A 25,568-nucleotide genomic window follows, 5' to 3' on the forward strand; every position below is an offset into this window, starting at 1 on the left:
CTTCCGACAGTTCTCCTGCTGCTCAAGAAGGCTGCCTTCCAGTGACTTGATTTTATCACAATTCAACTGATCAAGCTCTTCTGATTGTTCTTTTGACACAAGGTGTGCCTCCGGATTGTCTTTGAGCTTTTTAATGATGGTGTTTTTCCCCTCAAGCTCTGCAGTCATGTCATCGATTGTGCCTTGCAGCTCTCTTTTGCTTAGCCTAAGCTCTTCCTGTGACTTCATGAGATCAACTACTAGAGCCCTCAGAAGTTCCTCCTCGGATCTGCTGCCACCTGTTTCTTCTTCCTTCTCTTTCAGAGCGAGCGGTGTAGATCTGAGTTCACTCTGCAGTCTTTCGTTCTCACAAAACAGCTTTTGTTTTTCCTGAGTCAGGTCGGAGACTTGCCCTTCTATCTTCTGCTGCTGGCAGACAGAAGCTTCGAGAGCTGAGGCCGACCGGTTAACTTTGTCCTTCAGACAGGAAACCAATTCATCTCGGTATTCCAATTCATATTGAAGATCTTGACTATTGAGGCTTAATGATATGATCATGTTTTTGTTCTCTAGATTTTCCTTCTGCTGCACAGCAATGGAGGCTTTCATTACAATGACATCAGTACGGTGCCCTTCCTCTTCTTCGTCCTGCAGTTCGTATAATTCTCTAAGAGTGTTTCCAAGGGATTCTATCAATTTAGCTCTGTCTTTAATCTCTAAGGTCATCACCTCCTTGTCTTATACTAAAGAAATGACACAATTTGAATCAGTATAGTGGTGATTAAACTGCTTTTGATATTTCTTCACTGACAGAAACACTCGTCCTTGTTTAGTTACAAAATGAATAATGAGGCAAGTAAAACAAAATTAAGCTAAAATCATCAAAGCACTGGGCGCGCTTTCATCTTTGAATTATGACGTCATTTGGAACCAAACTCTGCGCGGTAGGGTTCGAGCGGGAGGAACCTTGGTAACAAGCCCCGCCCATTTAGCGTACTGCCATGATGATGACTCCAAGCCATAGACTGTGAGCTAGCCAAGAACATACAAATCTTTCCAGCTGAAAGTTCCTCTACCCATGGCTTGTTCAGATAATAGAGGTTAGTACAAAAACATGATATATCGCAACTCAAATATCTAAACATAATTTAAACATGAATAAAATCACACTTTTTATATGCATCATTGAATTTACACATGTTTTCTTTAACTCTGTGGATTACTATAACGTTTATCTTTGGCAAAAAAAACCGAACTAAGCAAGCATTTTTTAAGCTAAGTTAGCAACATAAGCCTTGTACAGATCTTCACATACTAGCAAAAATAGGTGTATGATAGAAAGGTGGAAAGTAATGGTAAAAGATGAACATCATCTATCTATCTATCTATCTATCTATCTATCTATCTATCTATCTATCTATCCTTTTCATCATTCTGCCAATTTGAAGATGTATGTCATTGTAATTCAGTGTTTTTGTCCTCATTTTAGACCAGAGGAAGAAGAAAGAAGGCTGATACAGACACCAGAAGTAAGTAATAGGGTTATGTCTAAAACGTTATGTATCTAGTTTTGATGTGAGAGATTAATTGGAGGGTTATAAAAAAATGCATACATCTTTCATGCTTTACCCCTGCCATTTCACCTGATGGTCTACTTTTTTCTCCTCACATGAACACCTTTGGACTGTGGATGGAAGCCGGAGAGAACATGCAAATTCCTCAAAGAGAGACTCGTGTCAGACAGGGATTCAAAACCAGGAACCTCGTCACTTTTATCACTGAACCACCGTTCAGCTAACTTGTTGTAAATGAAATAAAGTATTCATCGATTTGAACCTTTTCTCTCCTGTTTTAAGCTGTAAAAAACATAACTTCTCATGAAAATTACAGAAGTAACAGCTGGGCAACAAATAGCTTTAAAAGTACTTAATACTTACATTTAATGCCAGTTAGAGTAAAAGACAGCATGCAAATAAAGTGAGTAGAGTGGCATGATACATACATGAATGAGAGGGCAATTACATTTCCATTTTATTCAATCACATAAGAAATGTCACACTATTGTAACTTTATCAAATACAGATTTTGCATGAATTTTTTTTTAAAAGCTCTGGTAGGTCTATGGATTTAAAATTATTGAACAAAACTTTCCGTATAAATTCACGGAGTGACCATAAAGCAGTCTATGGGAGTGAGAACGCTCATAAAACTGGCGAGTTCTGTATTAAAATGCTGTGTAAATAAAGTTTTTTGCTGTTAGAAAAAGTGACTTGCTTTCTGAAAAGCTTTCTTCTCGAGCAACTAACCAATCAACTCTCTCCGCTCCTCACTGCTGACCAATCAGCGCATTTGGTTCTTTACAGTTGCCCAATCGGAGCGCGCGAATCAAGCTGACAACAGTTCAACATGGAGACCACAGTCGAGCGGCTGGAAGCGATGGTGAGCTAGCTGTACAACTGTTTTGTTTTTGTCATCCCTCTTAAACAGATACGATCACTGTTAAACGATTATAGAGACAATCTGCAGTTTATAGATTATCGATCAGTTCTATCAGCGTGAAGCCTGTCACTGTCAGAGAAGTCCAAAGATTTGTGTTATAACCATCCAGACTTAACAGCAGGCCGCCTGCTTACGTGACAGTGTGGTGATACTACTATACTCAACACTCGGTGTATAATAACAAACAGTATTAGACACACACTGTGAGTGTGTGTATGTGTCTAATACCTCATATTACTAAAGCACAACGTTTAACGATGTGCCCTTATGAACAAGTGGAAAACGTTTTCATGTTCAACTCAGCAGCAGTAAGAGAGGCTGTAAATGGTGGTGCATTAAAAGGAGTCTTATAACATGACAGAAAGCAGCATCTCTACAGAGAGAGACCTTTATGTTCAAATGTGTTTTTAAATGATGGCGATCTGAGACAGTGGTAAGCTGTTGGCAGCTGCTCTGACTTCATTGCACTACTGTATGAGACAGCGAGCAGTGCAATAGTATTGTCAAAGCATCTGAGAGCAGCACACACACACACACACACACACACACACACACACACACACACACACATAGATACAGGAGCTGTGAAGACTGCTAATTTAACTACTGTATATATAAAAAAAACCGAATTTCCCCTCGTGGGATTAATAAAGTGTAACTTCTTCTTCTTCGTATATGTCTGCAAAGAACCTCACTAGACCTGTGTGACTGAAAGGAAGTATTCCAGTCTGTAGGATTGGTTATTGGTCTTTATTAAGACCTAGAGAAGTGTTAGCCTGCTGTCGGCTAACTGGGGGGAGCTGATCAGCATCATGTGGCCTGTTGCACCACCTATAAAAGTCGGTGTAAAGTTCACACTAAATCTTATATATAAAGTGAGTTTGGAAATAAAGTTGTCACATAGTTTACTGACTTAAGGTTCAGCTCAAGCGTGCAGTTTTTTCCTCTGGGATTCAATGATTATGTGAGTCAGAGTATTAGCCATATGGAGTGACTGTGTTACAATCAGGAAGCTGCTCCAGGCCTGCCAGAGGGATGAAGAGAAGTAAACGTAAACAAGCAGTATCAGAGTGAGGATGATGAAGAAGAGGCAGGTTTACCCTCGGTGAGTGTGTGTGTGTGTTTGTGTGTGTGCTTTCAGTTTGTGAAGTCTGAAGCTGACTTGGAGTACATAGAAAAGCGTCTGAAGCTGGACTTCATCAACAGACCAGGAGAGAGCGGATCAAGTGCTGAGGTAGAACCCCAACACACACACACACACACACACACACACACACACACACACACACACACACACACACACACACACACATTGAAACACCTTAACACAAACACACTAAAACACCAGATTACACAAATACACAAGCACACTACAGACACACTGAAAACAGTGTGTGTAGACACCTTTTCATCATGTCTGTGTCTGACAAAATGTTTAACTTCTCACACAGCAGATAACATTAAAATATAACACAATATGACAGTCAACAGATATCCATGATTGTTTAATTAAAATATAATAAATACAGCTTTTATAAATAACTTGATGGTAATTGTGTAACATCCATTGTGACCATAATTCATGAACATGTCTTTATAGTTACGAGTCCATTCTGCTATGATTCACAAGCTGCAGTCTGAGCCCATCAAACATGTAAACACTTAGTAATGAAAGGGGAAGTTAAACCAGTTTACCAAACTGATAAAAATACAAATAGTGAAGGATTTAAACCCATTACAGAAAAGATAACCAAACTGCCTCTGTGTCTGTTTCTGCAGGAGAACCCAGCTGTGATGCTGGAGAACCTGAGAAGTATCAGAAGCAAACACACAGAGCTCTGCTCTCAGCTGAAGGAGATCTCTGCTGCTCAGAGCGAGTCTATGAATAACATCAGATCAAGCCTGAACTCTGTGAGCCAGCTCATCCAGAACTTGCAACAAAACCAGGACCTGAAGGTACACGAACACACCTGATGTACTACAAGAATACAGTACTATAGAACCACACAATGCTATACACACAATGTACAAAACAGCGGTAATACAACACTTCATTACTTTAACAACAGAACCATACAGCACCAGTACTGGTGGACTTCAGTACTTCCCTCCCCAGCATGTCAAATGCACTCATATAATGAAGCTCACACTTGTTGGTTTCATGTCAGCAGCAGAGGAGTGAGGGATGTTTTTCTTACTCAAATATCTAAAGTTGCTGTTTGACATGATGCATTATGTTTACATTAGAGATGAACCTGCACTTTCATAAGCGGTTTAGTTCCAGTTATAGAAAATAAAAACATAATGAGACGAGAGAAAACATTTGGTTATAATCGGCTGCAGGTGGAGCCGCTGACAGAGGAGGAGAAGAAGGCAGCAGAACTGATTGGATCATTTTTAACAGAGAGCAAATCACAGGTGAGAACGTTGACATGATGCCACACTTCTGTTAGTGTTTAGATTTTCTCGTCCAATAGTTTGTTCTGAAATCATGCATTGGGATCCTGCGGGTTTTTGTCCTGTTCAATATATCTTGAAAACAAAACCTCTGAATTAAATAATAGATGTGCAGCTCTCGTTGTCATCATTGAAAACCCCTGAGAGCGTAATAAACACATTTACAGCTCCTGTCATCAGCATCACTGCTGATACTGCACCATCCTGTTCATCAATCTCAGGATCCATTTTACTCTTAGTCCTGAACAAGACCCTAAAACAGTTTTTCACTTGAGGCAGAAGTCCTACTGGAGCCAGCAGACCCGGTGTTGGACATGTGGGACTGATGGGAATTTGTGTTTGTTAAAGAAGGCTACTTACAGATAGCTGTCAGTAATTATGATGATGAGTGTTGACACTGTAAGAACAACTGAAAAAAAAAAAAAAGTAACAAATGTTCAAATGTATTCTTTCAGATTCCTTCTTCAGCATCTGAACAGCAGCCACAATGTGAGTCTGATTGCATTAAATCCTCCACTCTGATCTGAATTGTTTGTTAGACCAGCAGACAGCTTTATTTTTTTTTAAACTGAATGTGTTTTAAATCAAACCAGACTGATGGCAGACCTTTTAATATTTAGGGAATGGATATTGGATACTATTTAATTTGTGTTAAGCCATATATTTATTTTAAAAGGCAACAACAGGCTGAACGTGATATTAAAAAGCTGCAACCGTCATTGCTCCCCTCCAACTAACATTACAAACACAACAGAATTCCTTCTGTGAACAAAACGTTTGCTTTAATTTAAAAAAAACAAAAAACACTTGAAGTTTTGACACTTAATGAACATGCAACATACACACACTGGTCATGTCAGTCATGTGTCTGTCCGTGCACCGACTGAACAAAGTGCTCTGTAATGGACTTTGTTTGTCTCAGTTTGCAGCTAAAGACCACAGCAGGCTACAGGATAACACTACCTACATTAAGTAAACGAATGTTTTCACGCAGCACCAGCAGCTGAGAGCTGCGTTATCACGTGCAGCCTGGACCATGGGAATATTCCAAATACTGTAGATCATGGATCAGCCATGATTCTTTTCACTAATATTTGTCATTAAATAAAATGTTTGATCAGTAAGTTTCATAAACCAGCAGATGAAAATAAATCAGTTTCGTGTAGAAGATCATAAAACCATGTATGTTTTAGAGAAGTTAAAGATGTTACAGACCTTTAGGAGAGTCAGTTCAGTTTTGAAATTGTGGTTAAAACACTGTTTATCACATCATTATAATTATTATCATTATTATCTCCTCTGTGTGCAGCAGCTCAATCAGTGTGCAGAAGATGAAGGTTCTGTTGTGCTCAACCTCTCCATGGTGTAGCTGGGTAAGAAGGCAGCTGCAGTCTGCAGGGGCGTCAGTCCATGTTTGTTGATTCAGCAGTCATGCTTTCATGTTTTCAGTCACTCCTTCACTGTCTCACTTTGGATCCACACACCTCGCAGAAAACCAAACAATCAGTGTCTGACTCTCACCTGTAAGCTCCTCCCCCTCCGTGATCCTCTCCTCCTCTTCCTCACGCTCATGTTCAGTGATCTCATTGTTCAAAAACATTGATGAATAAATGAAAGGTTTCTCTAGAAATGTTTGAAATACGAAAGTGTCCTGTTGGAGCTTTTATTTTGAAAAGGTTAAAATGATCCAAAGTCAAAGACATATGACAGATTAATAAAGTATTTGTAAAAACAAGCTATCAGGTATGGATGGGGTGGCATGCAGTCTGAAGGGGGTGACAGTGAGCAGTTAAAAAAGATTGATTAAAGAGATTGAATCTTTTCTTATTTTGTGTTTCTGTAATGGAAAAAGCAGGATTTTCAGAATACTGAGCAATGAATATAGTGAAGGGGAATAAACAAGCTCAAACAGGCTTTTCTTTTTCTGCCATTTTCTCCTTCATTTAGTAAATGTAGCTGTTTTGAATGTTTTAGTGTTTAACTTCTTCATATTTTCATTGATCAGTTTGCTCAGAGTTTTTGAATTAAGGCAATGTGGGCGTATGCCACTCCCTTTCATGCGAGCCAATCAGAGAAACTCTGGCTTGACTCATCAAGTTGAAAGCCAGCTTCATGTGATCTGCCAAGAAAGCAAGAAAAGGTATTTTCTTAGTTAGCCTGGGTATTTTGAACTGATTTTGTAGTACGAGCCGCCAGAAGTGGTCTCATTTCACTTTCACTTCTACAGGCGCGTAGTGTTAAAAACTCTGTAGACTGAAGTGTTTGTGATGCTGTATGTATTCTAATCATGTCCAACATCTGTGATCTGTGTTCTTGTAAAGAAAGGTCAGGTCAGAGAGGAAAGAGCTGCTCATCATTTCTGCTCTGCTTTTATTGAAACATTGTCAAACAGACGATCGTGTAATAAAAACTTTTTTCACAGACTCGTGTTTGTCCTCATTTCATCAGCTCAAACATTTTGACGGAAACTAAACAGGACACGAAATGAGCCTAGTTGATAAGAATAATTCTTTGAACAGGTTTTCAAACAGACCTTCAACGTTGAGGTCAGGTTTATGTCAACAAGGTGCAAACATTTTAAACAAACTGAATATTAATGGGCCTTTAACAAATTCAACTTTAGAGAACAATTGGTGTCCGTCACGCCCCGACACTCCTCCTGTGTAAACAGAGAGGAAGAACAGATGAGATGAACACCCTCAGAAAAAAATCTACGGTAAATAAGCACATTACTGACTCCAACTTTTGAAATGCATGTGAACATTTTAGTCCAATCATTCAAAGTCACATTTCTTAAACTAACACAGAGAGAATGCAGTGGGAAATCGATTTTTACTCTTGCACGTATACTCTGGAAAAACGGACCCAAACTAGCTGAGGAGTTGAGCACATGTTCCTCAGTGTCCACACCAGGCTTTGACCTGGAAGATGAACAGCGACAAAAAACACAGCATAGTATTCGTTGCATCAGATTTGTACAAAAAGCATGACGTGTGTGTAAAATGTACAGAGCTGTATAAAAGGCCTGAATGTAGCTTGAGCATGTGATTGAACCATGTGTTGAGGACAGCATGCCAGGAGAGTTTTACCAGTTCAGTCGCTTCAGTGTTGAATAATAACAGTGAAGGTTTGATGATATTCTGTTTCTCACAGAACAAACTAAACTGTAAATACAATCAGCAGAATACACGCTTCAATGTGCAGCTGATGGCTTCATAGCTGAATTGATGTTTCCTGTTCTGACCTGTTACTGACAGGTGAACACGATGTAACTGAAGCTTTCTGACAACATATTATAATGTCACCTGTTTTTGTAACACTGACATCACATCGCTGTGCTCAGTGGAAGTTAGTCGTCTCAACTGGAAGGTGGGGGGTTCGATTCCCCAGCCCCTTCAGTTAAATTGAAGCGTCTGTTGGCGAGTCACTAAACGCCATATTACTCCTGCTGCTGTGCAAGCAGGCTTTGAACGTCTGTGAATGGAATAGTACTCTGATGTGAATCAGTGAGTGTCTCATGTCTCTTATTAGTCAGAAGACCTCCAGGTATATTTACCATTACTGCAGCTGACTGTGTCTCTGTCCTTCATGATCACCGGTCTGTCCTTCGAACAGTGCACACCTGCACATTACACACACTCTGTTAAACTGGTCTGATACACACACACACACACACATTAGTATTAGTAGCAATAATGTGCTCCCTCACAGGGTTTTGACGTCTCTCCGGGCTCCCGGACTCTCTCTTCCCTCCTCACATTCAAACTCCTGCAGGACGTCATCTAAAGTAGAGTGAGCTCTGAAAACAGAACAAGCAGGAAGTGACATCACCACCCCAACGCTCAGACTGTCGGAAGCCTTAATGGTGTACAATGACAACAGACCACAGGCTCAAACCTAGGTTCCCTTTCAAAAGTACAAACAAATGTTCCCCAAAAAGAGGGGGGGGGGGATTCACAAAGCTCTTATCATAGCTGACACGTCAATACTTCACTCAGGAGAGTGTGGACTGAGATGTGTGTAGCTGCACCCACCTGATGGTGTCCTCAAGAAGACTCTGCTGTGACTCCATCAGGTGTTCCTTCGTCTTCTGTGATCCAGGCAGAAGGCCGGCTCCACCCGATCTGTTACCTCCTGATTCTTGATCCAATAATCCTGACGTCATTTTCCTCCCGTGATCAGCCTCGTCCTCAGACCCTTCCTCCTCCTCCTCCTCCTCCTCGCCTGACCTCACCTCTGCAGAGCACAGCCAAAGTTTAGACATGCTTCTGAGTGACCCTTCTTTCAATCAGTCTGTTACACATATGGCTGCATGTTCATAATCAACGTGTGTGTCCACACATCAATCCATAAAATAGGTGTTGTGAAAGTGTTAAAGGGGCGGGGTCATCAGTCATTTCTTTATCGGAAGGTTGGGGGTTCGATCCCCAGCTCCTGCACTTTATGGAGGACTCTGTCAATCTGTTGTGTTCTCACCTCTCTGTGGGGGACAGAGGCTGACCTCATCTTCATCACTGCCATTTTCAACCGTCTCCTCTTCATCACTTCCTCCTTCAAACTCATTTTCATCACAGCCCCCGACAACATGCTCATCTTCCTCACTCTGCTCTTCGTCGTCAGTGTACCCTTCGACACGCTCATCTTCATCACTCCACTTTTCAAACCCTTCCTCCTCCTCACATCGTTCTACGACGCAATGCTCTTCATCACACCCTCGTTCAACATCCTCTTCTTCCTCACTCTGCTCTGCTGTGTTGTCCTCTCCATCCTGGCTGTCTTCGACAGTCTGTGATGTTTTCTCCTCTTCTTCACAGGCTTGCTCTTCATCCTCTAAAAGTACCAGTGGTTGACTAAGGCCGGTTCCATCCTCTTCCCTCTGCTCTGGCTCAGCCCCCCCTTCCTCCTCTTGCTCACTTCTGTGCTCCTCTTCCTCAGTGCCATGGACAATGGAGGTGTGAGACGTAGTGTCATCCGGCAGGCAGGCAGTCATGAAGGTTGGGGAGCTGCAGGCAGAGAGCACGCTGAAGGGGGGAGGCTGAATACTGTTGAAGACCTGAGAGTTCACACACAGACAGTCAGCTTCAAGAGCAGAAAATGTTCAAAAGATTTTCAATGGAAGACGCATGCAGTACATTTAGTAATGATGACAATTCAAGCAAAAGTCAAAACAAAACACTGATCGACATGTGGACACTTCATTTTTTGGTTTCCACTTTAACATTACCAGTTTATTTTCTTCAGTGAGAACAGCAGATCCTGTGGTTGATCCTTTTTTTTTTTTTTTTTAAACCTCTATTCTGTTCTTGAGTCGCAGCCTTGGCCGTACTTCTTACTGACATATTCTGAGACAGTAAATATTTGGTGTCACATAACTACTTACTTTAACAATCAAGGGTTGAAAACATGTGAAAAGTACTGGCTCTGAACTGTGAAGAGATTTTTGTGTTGGGAAGAGTTTTCAGTAGAATATGAGATAACTCAAACCACAGAACATTTTTTAAGCTTTGGGAAATAAAAAGCAACTTTGCAGTTAAGCTAACATTGCTAACATAGCATTTGTGGTGCACAGAAAGCAGAAGCCAGCTAGTTTAAAGTGAAGGAATCTACGGTCACAGATGTGCCTGTCAGTTTCTCTTTTCAAAGACTCCTTTGGGCTGTTGTCGTGAGCTAGCTCCTTTCTTTCACGGGGCGACAGAGTTTCTAACCTTTAAACATGTGGTGATAAGAACAACTGATGAGCAGATAGGAATAACAGTGATGAATGAAATGATGGGAACCTGTATTGAGTCTTCTATTGCTTCGTTGAAACTCTTCAGGTTGGCAGAAGGAAGGGCGTTGCACGCAGGGGATTGTGGGAGATCGGCCTCCATAATCATTACACGCTGACGAGTGTCTGTCAAAAGATTCAAATATAATACCTCCTGTGGAAGATAAACCTTAAAAACAAACCGCAGAAACCCAGCGGAAACAGATCTAACTGATGAATGTCTCAGAATACAAGTGTTTCCACTGTTGACACATGACTCTTGTAAAACACATCAGTAATTGAGGAGGATGTGTGCGTTACCTGGACTGTAAGGAGTGCTGTAATAAGGCAGGGCTCGTGGGTTCACAGGGGGACTACAGAGTTTCTGTTGAGCTGGAGAACATGTGATGCTGGACACGTCAGCCACATCAGAACATGTCCTGGTACACACACACACACACACACACACACACACACACACACACACACACACACACACACACACACACACACAAACTAACCTCAATAACTGATCCAATGGTTTCTTTGAAACTTTCTTTCATTTATGTTCCCGTCTATGATGAACTGGTTTGGTGGCTTGATCCACACAAAGTGGAAAACAGCTATGAACTAACAGAATTAGCATGGTGTTAAGTTTAAATATAGTCTCTATATTTTCATACACAGTAAAGGTCTAACGGGTTCAGGGGTCTATATGAGTTATAAAGCACACGTGTTCAGTTCAGGGTCCTTACATGTTAGTGTTAGCTGTATGTTGTGTTTGACTGACAGCAGCATCAGTGGCAGTCTCTTCACAGTGTTGAGGGAAGCTCTCGTACTCTGAGGAGGAAAACAGCCACACTGTGTTCAAACTTCACACCATTCTGCAGACACTGCCTTGCTCAATAGTGGCAGGATTCAGCAGTTCATGTCTTACTGGTGTTCGGAGTATCCAGTGGCAGATTCCCTCTAGAGGCTGGTCTGCACACCTCCACTGTTACTTCTGCATCTTCTTCTGACCTGGAAGTCTGGAGGAGACATACAGTATCTGAATGTTGCTATGCGTCAACTAAACGCTGCCTGAGGGTGGAAAACCAGGTACAACACTTAGGTAAGAGAACAACTAGTAGAGCCTTTATCAAAAATAACTGTCACGGCCAAGTGTGTGTGTGTGTGTGGAGGAGATAACAAGAGTTGAATCTTGTTTCCCTCCATCAAGGGAGGTTCATATTTGACTCTTGTTTAGAGGGGGAGAGAGAATGCCTCTTGATTGTCCCCCAACTGAGCTGCAAGGTCCTAAATTAAAGATGAACTTTCTGGTGCTGTTTTTTTATTCTTCTTAGGGCCACGTTTCTTTGTATTCCTAGTTTTGGAGAGCGGAATATTATCTAGATGTTGACTGATTGAACGCTTGTGAAAAAGTACACTCCCGTTTCCTAAAAAGTTGGGACGCTGTGTGAAATGTTTAATATACAGAATGTGATGATTTGCAAAATTTTAAAAAAGCACCAAGACAATTTGTCAGATGGCGAAACTGAGACATGTCCATGTTCTTTGGAAAGTTGTGTGTCCATTTTGGTGATGCTGACGCCATGTTTCAAAAAAAAAAAGTTGAAACATTGGCAACGAAAGACTATAAAAGATGTGAAATGGTTCCTAAAAACCGACAGCACATCTCCTTGGCAACAGGTTAATAACATGATTGGGTAAAGTGCATCCCAGAGTGTTTCTAAAGTGATGATGGGGAGGGCTTCTCTCTCTGTGATAAAAACTGTGTGGGCAAGTAGTACATCATTTTAATGGTGCTTTATTATTCTCACAAAACTGCTAAAACATTCTGAAGTGATCAGGGTGACCTGCAGGTTTTTTTTAAAAAAAGCAAAATGTTTGGTCTCTGGCTTTACCACATTTTTTTCAGCCAGCCCCCTGAATAAATTAGTGAAGTAAACTAGTGAAGTGAAAATGCAGTTAGCCGATGTGGAAGCACACAAGGACCATAGATTCTATGCGTGTGACTGGAGGGATCTCCAAGCACGTAACAAACCAGTTTTATTTTTTTTAAACCAGTTAAACTTTTGGGCCACGTTCACCTTTATTAGACGGGACAGACGGGGAGAGTGGGGGATGACTGTACATGAAACTGAACTGTTGAAAAGCTGATCATTCATTTATCAAGAGGGGTAAAACATTCTGCTTTCAAAGTGACAGGAACTTGTCTCCTCTGTTACCAAAATGCTTACAAAAGCATTTTGAAAAGACAGAAGTGATGCAGCAGAGTAGTTAACATGACCCTGTCCGAACTTTTTTGAAACCGCTTGCTGGCATCATATTAAAAATGGGCACATGAGTTTTAAAGAGATATTAAATGTGTTGTTGTTGTTTCAGTATTTCACATGTTGTCTTTGGGCTTTTTTCAATTAAATATGTAATGTTGGTGTTTTACAAACCCTAGCGTCTGTGCCCTGTCACAGTGTACCTGCTGCTTCCTGTCGCTGTCATCCACAGCAGAAACATACTGACTCAGCTGCTCTGACTGCTGATCAGCTTCTCCTGTAGAGAGACCTGGCAGAGACCCTCTGTGCTCACTCTGGGTCTGATGAGCTGGATAATGACTCAGCCACAGAGATAGCTCTTCCTCACTCAGGAGCTTAAAGTCTCTGCTTAGAAGCTGGAACACCAGATTCCCTGTCCAGTCATCTCTCCCGTAAGGGGAGAATCTGTACCACTCTGAAGGAGGTCCAACAGCACAAGGATCTTCTGAGGACATAGAGAAGAAGTGCTCGCAGGACGTGTTGTCATGGATACAGGGAGGAGGATTTCTGTGGACCAGCGGGCAGTGGTTCTCCACCAGGTCCAGACTTCTGTGTGACTCCTGCAGCAGCTCCCTCGACACTTTCAGGTTCAGTGATATTGTACTGATCTGCTGATTTATTTTGGGATGTCTCCGGCCAACCAGTCGCTCCATCGTCTCCTTGTCTGCGTGAGGTTCTTCATCATCTGTTACTGAGTCAGGTTCTTCATCATCTGTTACTGAGTCAGGTTCTTCATCATCTGCTACTGAGTCAGGTTCTTCATCATGTGTTACTGAGTCAGGGTCTTCATCATGTGTTACTGAGTCAGGGTCTTCATCATCTGTTACTGAGTCAGGTTCTTCATCATCTGCTACTGAGTCAGGTTCTTCATCATCTGTTACTGAGTCAGGTTCTTCATCATCTGTTACTGAGTCAGGTTCTTCATCATCTGTTACTGAGTCAGGTTCTTCATCATCTGCTACTGAGTCAGGGTCTTCATCATGTGTTACTGAGTCAGGGTCTTCATCATGTGTTGTGTCCGTCCTTAAAGCTCTACAAACAGCTGAAGGACACAGATCACATTTACTTGAACTTATCTTTTGGAAAAACGCAAAAGTAGCACATTTTTAACGCGTTTAAAAACCATAGATTTGTGATTGAACTCTTACAAAACATGAATGTTGTATCTTAAAATTCACAGGCAAACCTATACTGTATGTTTGTGAGTGATGTTAAGTACCACTATGTACTTGTTCCTTCACAGTGGTTTGTTGTGTTCTGGTCTGGACTCCACACTCAGAATCTGGTTCTGCGTAAGCACTGGTGTTAACACTCAGCTGTTCATCCATGCCGATCCTCTGCAGACACATAAAGAAATGTCATACGTAAAGGCTTAATCATTAAAATCATTAACACCCTTTAGACTGAGCTTTTTATTATAACTCATTATACGTCATATAGAGCTCAATGTAAGTTAAAGCAAGAAGACCAAAAGACAGTTTTTTTTTTCTCTCACACATTCAGCACATTTTCTCGATTCAACTTACCTACTTAGTCTTTAAGTAATAATCCAACCAAGTTTTGCCACAACCTCTCTCAACTAATCTAGAGTCTTATCTCCAAAGACAGATTTGTCTTTTCCTAAACTCTTCAATAAATCATTATAAACGCCTACTTAAGTCTCTCCTGATTGAAGTAAACGGTTTGATTTATTTCTTCAGTCTCAACTCGCTTAATTAATAAATTCTTCTTCATCTTCTTCTTTTTCTATAATCTCACCTTGATGTCCTGTTGCAGTGTGTTCGTCAGAGTCTGCAGGCTGCATGTCCGGTTCTGAGGCTCCAGCTGCAGGCCTGTGGAGACCAGCTCGTAGTACGGCTGTGGAACACTGTTTACTGACAGCGCCTGTCCTGAATCCATCGCCTGTTTGATTTGGACCGGGTCCAATGTGCCCCATGGCTCATCATCTTCAAACAGTGAGCAACACATTGGAGTCTAACACACACTAAACCAATTCATTATTTTGATCCAAGAAAAAGGACCCAACATACCTGGTCAATAAAGCACAATTTGACACATTCAAGGAAGTCAGGAAATCAAAACACTGGCTATTAAATTTAATCAATAAATATATAGAAATCTATAGAAACAGCTGGTTAGCTGCACTTCAATGCAGATGTCTGTTTATAGAGACAAATAAAATGATTTTGGATTATTGCTGATGAATGCTAGAATGTCATTACAGCAGATTGTGTTTCTTTTTCTTTATTTATGTTTGTTTTTCCTGCAAAAACCAAAGCCTGAAGTTATGTGATTGGTCAATACTAGTGAGACGTCAAATGGAAACCAGAACACTTCATATATTGTATATATACCAAAGTCAGGTCCTGAGTTTAAGCATTCTACATTTGTGGATTCTGTGAATAGAGATTGTTTTATCATTTTATGATAAATGATAAACGGACGTGAGCTTGTAAAGCTTTTCTAGTCTTCTGACTACTCAGAGGGCTTCTGCATAACATGTCACACCTACACATTAACACACTGATGGCAGATGAAAATTCATGACATACCATCAGAAGTAATTGATCCATACATACAAATGCATACACTGCTGATGAAGCAGGATGAGCAATTGGGGGGTTTAGTGTCTTGCCCTAGGAGCTGACGTTTGAACCCCCAACCTTCTGAGCTTTGGTTCTAAGATATATGGTGTCAGATCAGCACGATCACCATGAGTGCTGTCTTCATTCTAAAAACATGCAGGGTGTGAGAGCTACCTGTATACAGCTCCAGGATCAGAGCACACACACTGTAGAGGTCCGCCTCCTCCCTGCAGGGTCTCTGTTTGATGACCTCAGGAGCAGCCCACCTGTGCAGGCCCGGGGGGAGTGCCATGAGGTGGGAGGGTTTAACACATGAAGTCTCACTGCTGGACACAGAATATGACAAAAACAAAAAACGTGATAAAACAGAGAATAAACCTCATGAAAGATGACCTATTGCTCATAAAATAACATTATAAATATTAGATATGCAATAGTATCTGTTGAATGTATCAATAACAAGTTTCCATGAATAATACTTTGTTTTTACAGCGGACCAGTACTGTCCTTTTCCTCGAGGTAGAGACTATGTTAATGAGTGACTGTCTCTACAACAGCAGGTTACTCATTTAGCATCCACATGATCATACAGTACTTGTCATTAGGGGGGTAACGGTACACAGGCGTCACAGTTTGGTTCATAAGTTGGTTTTGGGGTCATGGTTCATCATGAGTTCAGTTAAAAAAAAAAAAAAACATAAATACAAATAAAAAAAGCAACCTTAAGTCCCTAATGCATATTTCTAGGTTCCTCTCATTTATTTTGAAGCGACAGTAGTGTTAGAGTAAAGTTACAGTTTGTTTGATTTTGTGTTATTTAGAACTTCCTGTGATAGTTGGTACAGCCCGTTGTGTGAACGATACAACTCACAAATGAAATCTGATCATGTCATCACCAGCCAACTTCAGAGTTATTCTGTTACATTTGAGTCTTTCGGCTTACACTTGACTTCTTGTTAACGAAGTTTAAAACATATTGTAGCTGTCATTAGTGCTCCCAGGGTTAAATCACAAATTGGCTTGACATCAAGGTCTAATGTTTCAAAATCTAAATACTTTGGGCTATTTTCGACTTCATGAAAAAGATGGCTAAAGAGAGAGAGAGAGAGAGAGAAAGAGAGAGAGAGAGAGAGAGAAAGAGAGAGAGAAAGAGAGAGAGAGAGAGGATATATTGGGAGGTGAGAGGAGGCAGCATACAGCAAAGAGCACGAGAGCAGCTGCCTCCAGCTCCAGAAACTTGCTTAAATTATTTATTTAAAAAAAACTGACTCAACTGATGAAACTGTGAATAATCTGTCTCTTGTTCTTTCAACCACCTCACAGAGGTGTTCCAGGCTGCGTTACCTCAATCGAAGCTCACCTTAAAGTTTCTGTATCAACTAGACCAGTATTAAAAAAAACAAGTTGAGCCCTTTTGTTTGGCCACCATGATCAAAACACAATGTGTGTGCTGATGAGAAAAAAAAAAAAAAGAAGGTAAAATAGCTTTTTTAAGAAAACAGGTGTACAGGCGTATCAGCCACTGAACTGTTGAAAAGCTGATCATTCATTTATAAAGAGGGGTAAAACATTCTGCTTTCAAAGTGACAGGAACTTGTCTCCTCTGTTACCAGATTCGACTGTTAATATCTAGAAGTTGAATTGCGTAAACATTCAGCTAAAAGTCTGCAAACTAACGTGTCCATCTTCCTCGGAGGACGTTCTGAGCCTGGTGTAGACCTGACTCCACCTACCTGGGCACCGTGAAGCCTAAACAGCTTAGTTTAGCGACTTTGTGCTTCGTGAGGATCACGCTATGTGAAGAGAGGGCCCTCATCACCAGTGAGCCCCTGTGGAGGAAATGAAGACCCTCACAGACCTGCAGCATCACAGACAGGATCCACCCTTCCTGCAGGAACGGGAACTCTGCTCGCTGCGGAGAAAAGGAGACAAACGCACCAGTGACAGTTTAATAACACACACACATTATTGATATATAAAATAAGATTCAAATAATGAAGCCTGTAAAACATTCAATAAATCCTTTAGTTGTCAGACGAATTTGTTTGACGTTGTAAAACCGGACACTTTAACAACCAAGCAGAACACCCAAAACAAATGGTTCAAAGAGAGAAAGAGACGGCTTCATGTTACTGTTGACACCCTTAGAAATAAAAATAGACCACAGATTGGAGGGACCACCATGTTCATCATACTGTAGCTACAAAGTGAGGTGATTGAAGAAGTATACAAGCTGGTCTCAAGGGTTCGGACAACGCTGCGCATTAAGGAAAAGGACCAACCGGCTCTGCACAGAGAGGACGTGTTACCTTGTCGTGCAGCAGGCTGTGCAGAGTGCCGACGTCGACCTGCTCAAACACCAGACTGGTCCTGAGGAGGTCATCAGAAACACTCACTGCCATCAGCTGCAGCAGCTGAGGATGGCTCAGCTGGCTGTGTACACACACACACACACACACACACATACACACAGAATACACACAAGGCACACAAGAAGAAAAAAAAATTAAATTACGTATTAAATGTAAAAAAATATTTTTTAATATAATGAACTGTTTTGATATTTCAGGATAAAGAATGAGCTGCAGCATCAACTAGGGTAAGGAAACCTAAAGCTCCACCTTCCACCAGGAGGAGCAGAAAATGTTTAGAGGTAGTTGTTTCTGTTTGTTTGTCTCATTCTCATTCTATTTTTATTTTCTGCAAGCCTTCACACAGTCTCAGAATATATCTGTTCAACATGAGTGTAGTTCTGCTCAAGGTTTAGAGGACCTTTTCCTTCCACTGTGACTTTGCTAAATGTTGCTCATGGTGGATGAATGCTGGGTCTTTGTAAGTAACATAGAACAGAGCGTGATCTGGACCTGCTCTTTTTTTAAAGTGCGCTTTACTAAATAGATGAATTACTCATTCATAATGTCATACAGAAGATCTGTTAGTTAAGATTAAGATTTCAGTCCCACCTGCAGTACTGTAGTTCGGTCAGTAGGAGGTCCAGGTGTTCTGTCTGACTGTCTCTCAGGGACTTTACCGTGACTTTAGACCCCCTCCATCTGTGCCTGAAATAAAGAACCATTAGTATAAGTAACCATTTCACATCTTTAAGAAGATGTCTGAACTTTGTAATGTTCCTGTATGTCCTCTGTCGCCACTGCACACATTCAGGAAGTCTTATCCAATCAGCAAACATCAAGTGACTCCTGCCAGAAGTCGACCTGCTTTTTAAGGAGACGGAGTACTCAGGCTTAAGTCGCTTTGGGGACATATTCCTCCTCAAAGACGAAGGATTTTCTTTAGCAAAGAGAATCTAACAGCTAACGGTGTGCGCTTACTTCATGTTTGTTGATGTTGCTGGTGAATGCACCTGGACTCGTACAGCCCTTTTCTAGTCTTATGACTAATTAAAGCGCTTTCATACTACATACATGTATTGAATAAGTTGGGGTTCGGTGTCTTGCCCAGGCGGATCAAATACATAACCTTCTGGTTGGATGTCATATCAGTAGGATCTTATAAACACCTAGATGGATACTAGATTGAGCCCAAGCTGGGAAATTGTGGCATTACAACAGCAGGACATCAAATACACAATGTTAGCAACTGAACAATATGATATGGAAAACAAAATAGAAAAGCACTAAAAACTGAAACCACTAAGCTACAGCCATTGTGAAAGCTTTTCTAGTTGTGGTTCTAATTGTGACTGTGGTTGAGTTTTCCCCCCGTTATACTCGTGTTTATTTTCTGTCTGTGGTTGTAATTGTTTTGGTGGTTCGTGGGGTTGTTATTCTGGCTGGGGTTGTATTTCTGACTGTTATTGTTGTTGGGTTTTTTTTTTTTTTACAGTTGTGGTCATTTGTCTTATTGTAGTTGTTGCCGGGGTTATGGTTCTGATTTAGTATTTTTGTGGTACATTGCTGGTGCTACCTGGTCATGGAGGTCAAAGGTCCACAGTTGAAGGAAAGCAGAGGTTGATCATGAGTTTGGGTGAGATCAGTGACTCTGATCAGAGGAACTGATGCTGCAACACTTAAACCCTGCCAGGTGTTGTTGACGCAGAGCTGTAGAAAAGCACCAGTAGAAGAACAGCAGGTAAGTGTGAAGACACAGCTGAGTGTGATCTTTGAGTTACACACACACACACACACACACACACACGCACACGCGCACACACACACACACACACCAATAACTCCAAAATGTTTTTTTACATTTTGTTCAAAGGTTTACTTGCAATTCAAGTCATTGCTGTGAAATGTTTTTCACATTAACAGTTAGCTGTACAGATCATCTCAGTGTGTTTTAATAGTTTAATGTTGACCTCACAGCAGACACACACAGTAGAACACCAGCTGGTGATATGTAGCCACTAAGCAGACTTTAAGTCATTTAAACAACAGCAATAAAAAAAACTATCACTATGTTTAATTGACATGCTAATATGTCACATGCTTAGAGGGCTGGTGGAGCCAAAGAGAAATATTAAACACAACCACGTCCCTGAATAAACTAATTCTGTGTATCTGCTGACCTCTGCTGGTGAACAATGATGTAACAACATAAATATTTATTTTCTGTGGAATAGTTATCCACCTTACCCCAAAATCATGATGGCCAACAGTAACAAGAGTCCTTAACATTGTTAACATCGACACGCACAAACAACAGCTCTGGTGCTTGTGTAACAACAACAGATTTAGATTTAGGTATCGAACGGTTGCTCAATTTTTAACTGTGCAACACACACACACACACACACACACACACACACACAAACAGTGTACTCTCTTTATATATACCTTTCCAAAGCCCAAACAGAGAGCTGCTGTTGAGGAGCACCTGCAGTTTGTCCTCTTGTTGAACAGCAAATCACTAAAGGAAACACATACAGAGCAAATATTATTATCAGACGGAGGAATCGGTGCTTGTCTTAACAAAGACCTTAAAAAAGAGAAAGAAAAAAAAGAAAAGAAAATGTAAAACCTCGACCTTCCGGTTCAGAGACAACATCTCCACCAATTGAGCCGTGTTGTTGCCACTCTATGTGCCCATGGTGACAATAACCAATCAGACCTACTTCATAGTTTGTGCCAGGCTGTAAACATGTTCCTTTATGCTGTAATTCAAACAGATTTTTTTTGCTTGTTGTGTGTATGTGACTTCTTTCATTCCTGGAGCCAGCCTCAAGCAGATATTCAATGAACGGCAGCACTTCACCATTCTCTTCCTTTTTCAAGACCGGAGGTTGCTGCTTGGTTAATTCTTCTTGACAGGCGCATCAGCAAATACATCGTTCTTCTATGCTATACCCCCCCCCCCCCAACCCTAACACTAAGTCTGTTTCCAAATATATGGATCCTGATTTTTAATCAACAATTAAAAACCCATATTGGTGTGGTCCTTGCTGGTGAACACAAAGTTCCTTAAACAGACAATTCTGAGACATTTCTGAATAATAAATCCACTCTTTGAATAAACAAAAGGATATTAAGTGTAAAACATTATCGTGTTGTGTAATGAAAGTTATCAATACCGTGATTTAATACGATTCAGGAGAGACACAGGCTGTACCAGGCTGGAGGTTGACCTGTAGGGAGCGCTGAAGCAGATATTCATCATGTCTGGTCTCTGAAACAGCTGCTGCATAGAGGACATGCATCCCTGCAGAAAATCCTCCATCTGAAGAGACAAAACATTCTGAACAAGTTAAAAAGTTATGTATCCTTTCATTGTGTTTTATTTCCTTTTTTTTTTTTTTTTTTTTAACTTTGTTTCTGTAAGTTGAATATGCTTTTCTACATGTGCGGTCTTCTGTACACGTTTACAGTGTGGACTTACCCTGGTCCTGGCCTCCTGTGGTGCAGACCTGAGCCAGTCAAAAGGGCTCCTGCCCTCCTGATCATGAAGTCTCAAGTCTCCTCCGGCGTCCAGCAGACTGCTCACCACTAAAGGGTTACATGAGAACACTCCTGCATGGACCGGGGTGCTGCAGTCCTTACAGCGACTGGAACACAGGTATATCAAGAGTGAGGTAACTAACTCCTGTTATTACAACATATCAAAGTGTGTCAGCTGACTGACGCTGTGAATGTTACTGTCCCCTTGAATTTCCCTCGGGATCAATAAAGTATCAATCTAATCATGGGTCAGTCTTAAAATAAAACACTTCCAAAAGATTAGTGGCAGCAAATAAGACCCTAAAATCAAACAGGGAACCATCACATACCACACTTCTTATGCTATGCTCGCAGGGCTTTTAAAGGGCTTCTCCCTCTGTCAGTCTGAGCTTAACAAGGTGCCTGAGCTCCACCTGTGCAGCTGGCCGTCAGCTTTTATTCCACAGAAGATCTAATCAGTTTTTTTTCTGAAAAGGGTAAAAATGCAGCCGTGCACTTTAACTGTTAACTTCAATCAAAGCGACTAAAAATGTTGTTGTTTTTTTTTACTGTTTCCGTCTCTCCCGTTCATTAAAGACATGATACAGATAACTGACTGAACTAAGATCCATTATAAACAATGTGATACTATGGATAACCTGAACAAGACATGAGTCTGTGTTGCTACCTCTGAAGACGGTAATGAAGGGGGCTGCTGCTGTTTCTTTTTTTCCTTTAAGCTCAAACATTACTCTTAAGACGAGCAAGGTCTTACTCTGATTCTCATCGTGAATTGTTGCTTGTTCTTTTCTTGTGAAATAAAGGTTAAATATAAATAAACAGATTTACTGGTTTGGGTCAGCTCCATAATCCAGCAACAGGTCTGTCAGCTTCACTTGTCCCCACAAAGCAGCACAGAACAGAGGAGTCTGACCCAGATGATTCACACAGTCCACATCCACACCTGGAACTCATGAAGACATAGTGAGGCTACAGCAAGACCAGGTCTAAGCCAGACCAGGACACAGTGAAACTTAATATATAATAATCAGAATACAAAACTTACTATTATGAGTACAATTATAAGGGGCTGACCTCTCTTTAGCAGCCTCTCTATCTTGTTCAGGTTTCTCTCCACAGTGTATCTGTGCAGCTGGGCATGTTCTCCTCCAGTGGTCACAACCCCGACATGAACAGGAGCGGGAAATGGCAGGGAGGTCATCCTCTGGAGCTGCTCCAACAGATCTCGGAGCAAGTTCACAAGTGTTTGTTTCTAAAGCCTCTTTCACTCCTTACAGAGTCAAACAACACTGATCCATGTCATTAGATAATATGGAAAACACAACTTTACCTGTGTTGGGGGTTGATGTAAATTACTGTTTGGATTGAGTCTTTATGTGTGAGTCAATGAAATGTCTAATCCCATAAACACTGGGCATGAATAAAGATGCTGCAAAATGGAAAAGGTCCCTACTTTAAGAACTCTCACATATCCTGCTGACATATTTACTCATAAACTAAGATACTAACATATAATATACTATACTAACACAAGATATACTAACACACTAACATAATATACTGGCACATACTAACATATAATATACTTACATATACTAACATATAATATACTTACATATACTAACATATAATTATACTAATATAAACTCATAAGATACTACTAACATAAGATAGTAACATATACTAACATATAATGTACTACTGTATACTCACAGAAGATACTAACATATAAGATAGTAAAATATACTAACATATATTAATATACTAACATATATTAACATATATACTAACATGACTGTGACACAGTAAATAATAGCCTGAAGAGTAAACTGCTAGTTAGCATATTAAAAACTACAGCAGTTATGTTTGCAGATAAAACTCTTCATCAGAAAAATGCTGAAACAAACTGCCGTTTTCTTCTCTCACAGTTTAAAATTCACACAACATTCGAGAAGAACAAATCTTAAGAGTTTAACAACTTTAAAAACGACGACCAGCCTGCTAGCTAACGTGTTCGTTATGTTAGCCTGTCAATTAAAAGCAGGAGAGCAGCATCGATAATTATCGGTCTCTTTACAAGTTAATCAATCGCGATGTGGTATTAATCATCAATAAATGATATGTTTCTTTAAATCAAACCTACCTTGAACAGATAGACGTTTGTTCTGTGCAGGTGTAAAGTTTCTATATGTGTGTAACTATGGAGTGGTATTCACTGTACAACTAATATCATGTTTATATTACTTATATTACAGCATTATATAGAATGATTATATTAGTTACATTGTAAAGCATTACAGCATGATTATATTATTTAATAATATCATTATAATATATTATAATATATATATATTAAAGTATTAGTTGAGTATCTCAGTGTGCAGTGTAGGCCTGTTAGTGGTTGGTTTTTAGTTCTTCTTTCACTATTTAATTTATCATCTCCGTTTCCTTACAACACTTTATTTTCACTCTTCTTCTATCAGTCTCTTCTACTAATATATGAAATCCATGCCCACATCAGACCTTTTCTAATCCCTCCCGCAAGTTTTAGTTATTTTCCAGCAGGTGGCGTCCTCGCCAGATTCATGGGTCAAAGGGTTTAAACTCAAAATCAACTGAATCTTCTATAAAAACAAAGTCTTCTCCTGCTTTGCAACTTGGGCTTTCAGCAATCTGAAAAACGTTTTACACCAAACTAATTCAGTAGAATAAAGGGACCTGTTAAATCCTCAAATACTATTACTGAAGTGTTGTCAAGGTCTCCTTTAGAAATAACATTTTAATCTGAAGGCACTTTCTTGATACATTTTAATTGAAATTTAAAAAGAAGTTGACTCAGATTGTACTTTTTAAAAATGTATTTCTTTATTTGTAACAAGTGATAAAACACCAGCTCCAGGAATAATTATTACTCAACGGTGTGTCGTATAGGCCAAAAGTGCACATAAATTTACATTCAGATCTTCTATTTTAAAAGTTTAAACTGGTTTTCTGACAAAGGAAAATAGTAACGTAGGTAATCCATCTTGACATGATAATTCAAGTCACAAAGCAGATGTAAAAAAAGCTAATTCATATCATTAAAACATCTAACAATCCAGTACTAATGGGACTTATAACCAAAAACAGAGTAAATCAGTAGAATAAATGGCCGAGCCTACTTATTAAATGCTACTTAATTCTCTTAAACAAAGGAAACAAACATTTTAAAGCACACTGTCAAAACTAACAGGAGCAATACTGAATCCACATGCAGCCAGCTCCATTGTTCTCAGGGAGATGACACATGTGAGCTGCCAACCTTTACGCTCTAAAAGCCCCGACCATGAAGGTAACACAGTCAGGAGGGTCAAAGAAGGAGGGGGGGCAATCCCACAAAAGATAGATAGGGAGATAAAGAGAGGGATTTTAGAACCATATATGTTTAATTCAACCTCGTTGAGGCATTCCAATACAACCTGGCATAACACAGGGATGTCCAATATAGGCACATATTTCCATTTCTTTACATCTTCCCATCAAAAACATGATTATAAAGGGTATTTAAAGTGTATTTTCTCTGGCTCTGGTATAAACGTTTATCCCCTGGGACCTGTTTCTTGACCTGTTACAAAACAACCTGTTACAAACCTGTGTTACCTGTGTAACCTCTCTGTAAATTAAACAATAAATTCTATTTGTAGAAAAAAAAGAGACAGATCTTATTTTAATCATTGTATTTGTACTAAATTTGGGATTATATGAAAAACAAAGACCGTAAAGTTAACGTCATTAGTCACAACCAGACTGTTGGGCAACTATACAGTCTATGGTCACAACACTTTGAGGGTCTGCCCCTGGTGGTCAGGACATGGAAGGCCTACTCTGTATAGATGTTTCAACATGGTTTCCAAACATCTGTCCATTGACAATTAACCATTTCTCTGGGGTCAGAACACTTCAGATAAAAAGCAGTGTGAGTCACATCACCTGAAAGTCAGACTGATTCGATATCAAAACCGGATCAAAAGACAATAAACGTCATGTCCAGATTGATGCTCTGTTACACAGAAACAGCTGTATGTCCTCAGACAGTGGCCTACTGTGTGTGTGT

At 40.3% G+C, this 25,568-nt stretch overlaps 2 protein-coding genes across 3 annotated transcripts; one reads left to right on the forward strand and one right to left on the reverse strand.

The window, feature by feature from the left end:
* Positions 1-1,056: 1,056 nt before the first annotated feature.
* Positions 1,057-7,358, forward strand: ska2 (spindle and kinetochore associated complex subunit 2). 2 transcript variants are annotated; one of them, XM_079355587.1, is made up of 8 exons: positions 1,057-1,079; positions 1,469-1,508; positions 2,343-2,418; positions 3,620-3,712; positions 4,258-4,434; positions 4,822-4,896; positions 5,391-5,424; positions 6,245-7,358. In XM_079355587.1, the coding sequence occupies exons 3-8, from the start codon at positions 2,386-2,388 to the stop codon at positions 6,268-6,270; spliced, it is 438 nt and encodes a 145-aa protein (XP_079211713.1). In that variant the 5' UTR covers positions 1,057-1,079; positions 1,469-1,508; positions 2,343-2,385; the 3' UTR covers positions 6,271-7,358. The 2 variants fall into 2 exon arrangements, with proteins under 2 accessions (XP_079211713.1, XP_079211714.1); XM_079355588.1 differs by lacking the exons at positions 1,057-1,079; positions 1,469-1,508 and having other exon boundaries at positions 2,090-2,418; positions 6,248-7,358.
* tex14 (testis expressed 14, intercellular bridge forming factor) lies at positions 7,289-24,094 on the reverse strand. Its single transcript, XM_079355144.1, has 23 exons — positions 23,999-24,094; positions 22,550-22,685; positions 22,304-22,418; positions 21,417-21,582; positions 21,112-21,257; positions 20,378-20,450; positions 19,506-19,639; positions 18,542-18,637; positions 17,888-18,011; positions 17,312-17,490; positions 15,753-15,901; positions 14,752-14,939; positions 14,213-14,330; positions 13,158-14,035; positions 11,619-11,709; positions 11,437-11,521; positions 11,003-11,121; positions 10,713-10,828; positions 9,412-9,988; positions 8,970-9,171; positions 8,645-8,734; positions 8,492-8,557; positions 7,289-7,856 (listed from the first exon to the last, which is right to left on the reverse strand). Exons 2-22 carry the CDS (start codon positions 22,674-22,676, stop codon positions 8,494-8,496), a joined length of 3,837 nt encoding a protein of 1,278 aa, XP_079211270.1. The 5' UTR covers positions 22,677-22,685; positions 23,999-24,094; the 3' UTR covers positions 7,289-7,856; positions 8,492-8,493.
* Between the last annotated feature and the right edge of the window lie 1,474 nt (positions 24,095-25,568).

This window comes from Symphodus melops (assembly GCF_947650265.1).
Source record: "Symphodus melops genome assembly, chromosome: 11".
Taxonomy (NCBI): Eukaryota; Metazoa; Chordata; class Actinopteri; order Labriformes; family Labridae; genus Symphodus; species Symphodus melops.